The sequence below is a fragment of the Capra hircus genome, chromosome 8 (assembly GCF_001704415.2).
Source record: "Capra hircus breed San Clemente chromosome 8, ASM170441v1, whole genome shotgun sequence".
Lineage (NCBI taxonomy): Eukaryota > Metazoa > Chordata > Mammalia > Artiodactyla > Bovidae > Capra > Capra hircus.
Window position 1 is genome coordinate 23,082,528 of NC_030815.1, and position 6,780 is coordinate 23,089,307.

General features: G+C 40.5%; 1 protein-coding gene across 1 annotated transcript; it reads left to right on the forward strand.

Annotated features, from left to right (window-relative positions):
- On the forward strand, positions 5,697-6,434 carry LOC108636629 (interferon beta-2-like). The gene has a single exon (XM_018052817.1). The coding sequence runs from the start codon at positions 5,773-5,775 to the stop codon at positions 6,331-6,333; it is 561 nt and encodes a 186-aa protein (XP_017908306.1). The 5' UTR covers positions 5,697-5,772; the 3' UTR covers positions 6,334-6,434.

Consider the following 6,780-nt stretch of genomic DNA (forward strand, 5'->3'; position numbering starts at 1 on the left):
CTCACTGGATTCTTGGTTCTCCTGGACTTTAGGAGCTCAGAGTTTCAGCCAGGAAGGCACAGGCGTCTGGCAGGCAGTCAGGAGGATCCTCTGCTCTGAGCACTCAACTCAGCCAGGAGGCCAGGCCAGAGGGGATTCCCAGGCTGGATCCTGAAATCCCTTTTGGCAGCTTGCATTTATTTAGTTTCCTTTTCACTTGTTGCATCAACTTTGTTGCTATTTTTGCCTTCTGGGGTTCATTACGCAATCTCTGATGATGGAACAAAATTCAAGTCACTTGTCAGTTTTAAAGTATGTAGAGGCCTTTGCTTTGGGCTATTTCACTTTAAAGAAGATTCAGAAACTGCCTCAGAGACAGGAAACTCACCCAGAACCCACACCAGGAGACCTGCCCTGATGTCAGCAGGGTGCGGCAGGGGCCCAAGGCTTGTTCAGCAGCTGCAGCCAATGTTGTCCTTTTAACTCTCTTCTCAACCTTAGGTTGGCCCGACTCAATGCAGCCCTGACAATGATTGTGAGAATTAAACGAGTCCAGCTCATAGGACGGCCTGGGATCTGAAGGGAAAAGTAAATGCAGGCTTGATGCAGACGGGCAGGCTGTGAAAGGGCCAGTCTGAGTGTCCAGCAGCAGCGGGTCTGGCAGCAAATAGTGAGAGACAAGGTGTGGGCTGCTCCTGCCTGCTCTGGGCCGTCGACCCTCTGATGGGAGCATTCTGAGGGTGACGGGATGCGGAGTGTAGGATCCTCTGGTTGGTTATGTTCTGGAGGAGTTAGCAGAGCTAGGCAGAGAGGGTCCCCAGCAAAGTACCTAGTTCCAGCTTGATCCTGAAGTGAGAAGGACAAACACTGGGCAAAGAGTCTAGTCCAAGGCACATGAAAGACGTGCAGAGCCTGAGGAAAGGGAAAACAGAAAGTGAAAGTGAAAGGCACTCAGCTGTGTCCTGCTCTTTGTGACCCAATGGACTGTATACTGTATAGTCCATGGAATTCTCCAGGCTCGCAGAGTACTGGAGGGGCTAGCTGTTCCCTTCTCCAGGGAATCTTCCCAACCCAGGGATCAAACCCAGGTCTCCCGCATTGCAGGTGGATTCTTTACCAGCTGAGCCACCAGGGAAGCCCAAAGGGAAGGGAGAAGAGGCTGCAACCAGAGGCACTTAGATCCCTCTGCATGCTGTCCCTCTCCACACCAGGTGGGAGGCCTGAGGAGGGGCTCTGGGCCCACCAGCTGTTGGCTGTGAGCACAGGGCAACCCCCGCCTGGGCAGAGTCAGCCTCAGGTGCTGACAGAGGGCGAGAGTGAGGCCACAACTGGAAGGCAGGAAGACACGCTCTTCCCTCAAGCTGGAGGCGAACTTTCCATCGCGGTCCTGAAGCTTCACAGGAGCTCTCTAGGTTGCCAAGCAAAATGTCTCAGTCAAGTTTGGCCTATTTTTAAATTTGTATAAATGATTTATGTTGTTTTTTTTTTTTTTTGAGTTGAGGTTCTTTTACTCACTTCTATGTTTTTGCATTTAGTTGTGTTTCTTACATTTTATTGTTATTAACAACTGTAGTGTAAGCATAGGTAACATATTTATTCATGCAATTTTAAGGGATATTTGGGTTGTTTCTAGTTTGCCATTGTTATGAGTATTGTTGGTCTGAATATTCTTTACTTATATCCTGATGCAGATTTACATGATTCTTTTCAGGTTAATTAAGAGTGGACTTACTGGGTCATAGCCCATGCATATTTTCAGCTTTCCTAGATAATGTTTTTGAAAGTTGTTCAAATTAACACACCAAACAGCAGTTGCTGCATATAGTCATTACACTTGATATTTTAGGTCCTTTAACTTTTTTATTTACAGGCAATGTATTTGTTTATCTAAAAATTTGAAAAATCAACCCAAAATGTTTATATAGTGTTTGTAAAACTGGCCAGAGGGGAAAAAAAAACCCAAAATTAGTTATTTTCATATGTGTGTGTGTATGAAAATGCAAGGAAAACTTAATAGCAAAGTTTTCTATCTCTACTTTCTATTCAAAGTTGCTATTTAAAAAGTAGCAAACATCATGAAAAAATTTCATTAATACTTGCAACAATAATAAAGTATAAATATATTGGAGTAAACCTCAGAAAGAATGTGCAAGACACATAATCAAACTAGCAACAAAAATTTATTGGGAGATAGTTTTAAAATAGTTCAAGAAAATGGAAATATTTGTTTTTCTTTATGACATGGTTAAGAAATGTTTGCTAAGTAAAATTTGTTCACTAAATAACTGTTGTTTCTCAGGAGGAGGTGGACTTGGCAGTCTCCTATTGCATGCTCTGATTTCCCTCCTCACTGAGGGAAGATATGAATAAATAGCTGCTTTCCACCTCATCACATGCTTACATGCCCCTTGCTCCCTTACAAAAAGAGAAGTTGCTTAATCCTCATTAGTGATCAAGATACTGTCTCACTGTAAAAGGAAAAACTGTTATATTTTTCACTGGCTTCTGGGCATCTAATATGAATCACAAATGAAATTATGGACTGGTCAGTTCAGGTGCTCGCTCATGTCCTAGTCTTTGTGACCCCATGGCCTGCAGCACACAGGCTTCCCTGTCCATCATCAACTCCCGGAGCTTGCTCAAACTCAAGTCCATCGAGTCGGTGATGCCATCCAACCACCTCATCCTCTGTTGTCCCCTTCTCCTCCTGCCTTCAATCTTTCCCAGCATCAGGGTGTTTCCAATGAGTCAGTTCTTTGCATCAAGTGGCCAAAGTATTGGAATTTCAGCTGAGGTTAAATATGAAGATAAAGTGACCTTTCAAAGCTATTTTTAAAAAACCCTGAAATCTACACTTTATTAAGATTTCCTTATTCCACCACCTACCCATTCACCCCCGCTAGTTGGAGTAAGTTCATTTTATTTTATTTATTTATTTAAGGCTATGAGAACTGTGGGATCTTATTAAATAGATTCTCAACCAGAGATCCAACCTGGGTGCCCTGCAGTGAAAGCATGGAGTTCCAGCCACGGAAACTCAAGGGAATTCCAGATCGGCCTTAGTTTCTACCCAATATTGTTTTTCTGCTTTGGGATGCTATTTAGAATGGTACATTTTATTAATTTCCATGTTTCCTTAGGCACCTCCGAGGCTGTGACAATTTCTCAGTAATAGACTTTTTATGTTCTTATCAGTGGTATCATTTTGAAATGTCAATTTCCAAGTTTTTATTGCTAGTGTAAAAAGAGGTGATTGATTTTAAAGTTGAACTTCTTTTTGGTGACCTTGTTAAATTATTAAAATTCTAATCAGTTTATATATTCTTTTGTATTTTTGTATGTACACAATTATATCATCTTTAGATAGAAAAAAATTACCTGAGACAGTCAGCAAGGTATTGGAACAGGCCTCTCACAAAGAAAATATCCAAAATGGTCTAACATATGGAAATTGTATGGAACTTTAGAAACAATTAGGCAATATGAGTTACATGATGTCTTGATGTAATAAGACATCAGTATGCTTCACTAGAATGGCTAAAATTAAGAAGACAGGCAACACCAAGTGTTGAAAAGAAAGTAATGCAACTAACATCCCATTCTCAGATACTGAGACTATAAGTTGGTGCAAACATTTGGAAAATATGTTTGTACATCTACTAACTCTGAACATATGCACACTCTCTTACCCAGTTACTTCATCCTAGGCCATATACCCAGCAGAAGGCTATAAAAATGTGCACCAAAGGAGAGAAACAAGGATTTTCACCGCAAAATTAATTATACTGACAAAAATCAGTATAAACTCCATAAAGGCAATTGAAAGGTGGTATAAACTCCATAAAGGCAATTGAAAGAGACTGATTAAGAAGCAGTTCATAAACACAATAGCAGGGCATGGGAGGAGGACAAAGGGAAGAAAGCCGAAAAGAGAATTCTTGTTTACAATTCTGCACCCATCCCCTTCTTCCAGTTCCTCCCCCTGGTCTTTCTTTTCAGTCTCTGAGAGATGAGAGCACCTGGGCAGGATTTCTCCCTGCTTCAGTTCCCAACAACATCTGTGCCCATTCTTCTGGCCAGGGCACAACCGAGCATGACGTACCCTCTTCTCGAATTAACTACACAGCTACCCTCTGGCATCAAGATTGTTCCTAATACATTCTGAGCTGATTTTCCACCATTGATCCCCTTGATTCTTAGCACATAACTTGTCCACAACTTGAAGCTCCTTCTGTGTGGTCCCTGCAAACTTGGAAATTCTCCTGGCTCTCTGATCAAGCTGCTCCCTCCATCTTGAGCTGTGCTGGCCACCACGACATCAACCACAAGAGGCCAACTGACCACTTCACTAGTCCAATCTCAGCTGTACTATGACTGTAAAGTATGTACTATATTTTGAAGGAACTATGAAAAAGATGAATGTAGCTATCTCATTATTAATTTTGTATTGGTATGTGTTGAAATGATAACATTTGGATATTTCATGTTCAATAAAATACATTGTTAAAATTAACCTCACTTGTTTCTTTTTCCTGTTTTGATGGGGCTACTAGAAAATTTTAACTTAAGAAATTTAAAATTTCTTTAAACTTTGAGGAAATTAATTTCTTCTGAGCAGTGCTGAATACATTCTCTGGTAGCATATTGGAAAATCACATAAAGGATAAAAATAATGTTATCCTTAGTTTCACAAGTCAAACTTAATTCCTATTAAAATGTTAGTATATTTCCTTTAGTTTATTTTTTTCTATATACTTTTACATAGTTGCATTGTATCTACAATTTTATGCCCTGCTTTTGAATATAACTAGGTGCTTTTTATTTTCTAATAATACCAAAAAATAAATTCCTTATAGAAAAAATGTAAATGTGAAAAAAGAAAGGGTAAAAATTACAGTTACATTTATTCAATTCTTTCAAACTAAATTATGAAAATCCCTAAGAATCCTATCTCAGAGATATTCTTTCATTATGAGGAAAAGTTCATGTACAAGCAGTTCCAAAGGTACAAAGTGAGGACCAGGGAATTTTCCTGCTTGCTGCATCCTTACCCTAGCGTGCAACATCAGATATTTAGATTATTTGAAGTGTGTACAAAATAAATATGCATCAGGCCTCAGCAATTGTCACAAAGGATCCCTATAAGAGGAATCATGGACTTTAAGGCATGGTCTGTGTAACACTCATTTGCCTGCAGAGAGATATTCCTTAATCTTTACTTTTTACTTATATCTGGAATAGTTTGAGATTGTCAATAAAGCAATAAATTTTGGTTGATAAAGTTATGCAATATCTTGCTGCTTATGGCTGAGGCCTACAAAAGATTTCATCAACTTAGCTTATATCATTCTATTTTAGATATAAAAATATTTTTTTCTAAAATCTTAAACTCTTAGAAATAAAGACACTTTCACAGAATCTAATAATATGAAAAAACAAAGACAAAGATCTGTTCCCAATGAAAGAACCCTGCTGTAATTCAAATTGATTAGGCTACTTTTTTTTAGCATTTATCAATTCACTGAAAATCTACAGAAATATTAGAAATTCCTCCAGACTGTATGAAAAGCTAGGAGCTTTAAAGAACAAGAGTTTTGGAGGTAACTAATCATTTAAATGACACGGGGGGAAAAAAGGAGAACTGAAAGTGGGAAATTCCTCTCAAGAAGAAAGGAGAGCCATCCTGTATAAGTAGCCCATACTCAAGGAGGAAGGACATTCACTCTGCAAACTCTTGAAGACTCAGCTTCAGCACCTACTAGCAGAACAGGCAGCCCTGGGCCTGATTTCACCATGACCTACCGGTGCCTCCTCCAGATGGTTCTCCTGCTGTGTCTCTCCACCACAGCTCTTTGCAGGAGCTACAGCTTGCTTCGATTCCAACAAAGGCGGAGCACTGTGGTGTGTCAGAAACTTCTGCAGCAGTTACCTGCAACTCCTCAACATTGCCTGGAGGCCAGGATGGACTTCCAGGTTCCCGAGGAGATGAAGCAAGCACAGCAGTTCCGGAAGGAAGATGCCGTATTGGTCATGTATGAGATGCTCCAGCACATCTTCAATATTCTCACCAGAGACTTCTCCAGCACTGGCTGGTCTGACGCCATCATTGAGCACCTCCTTGAGGAACTCTATGGGCAGATGAATCGTCTGGAGCCAATCCAGAAGGAAATAATGCAGAAGCAAAACTCCACTATGGGAGACACGACCGATCTTCACCTGCAGAAATACTACTTCAACCTCGGGCAGTACCTCAAGTCCAAGGAGCACAACAGGTGTGCCTGGGCAGTCGTGCAAATGCAATTGCTCAGGATCTTTTCTTTCCTGAAGAGCCTAACAGGTTACCTCCGGGACTGAACATCTCCCACCTGTGGCTCTGGGAAGGGACAATGTGACTTTGAGGTGAGCCTCTTCAGCAGCAGAGGCTCTTGAAGTAAATGACGATGCAAGGCACTGATTTCAATGGACAGTTAAAAACTGTAAGCAATTTTTAAATTGATTTATGCATTATATATTTATTTAAACTTTTATATGAGAAATAAATTATGAAACAAAAGTCAACGTGGCAGTTTCAATGTCAAGTTGATTTCTGTGACAACACAGATTAAATATTACAGAGCACCTTGCAGACATTCATTGCCAAACAAGCCTGCAGAGTAGTCCAGTTTCTGGCCCCTGCCTTTGAGGAATTTAAAATACAAGGGAGCTGTGTGGGATGTCCGAGTTATATGCATGCTCTCCATGTATCCACACAGTCTACCTGCGCTTGTCTTGTTCACGTCTTTAAATGTACCAGACAGCTCA

Excerpts from the sequence above, each read along its gene's own strand:
- LOC108636629 (XM_018052817.1), top strand. The coding sequence starts at position 5,773 with ATGACCTACCGGTGCCTCCTCCAGATGGTTCTCCTGCTGTGTCTCTCC.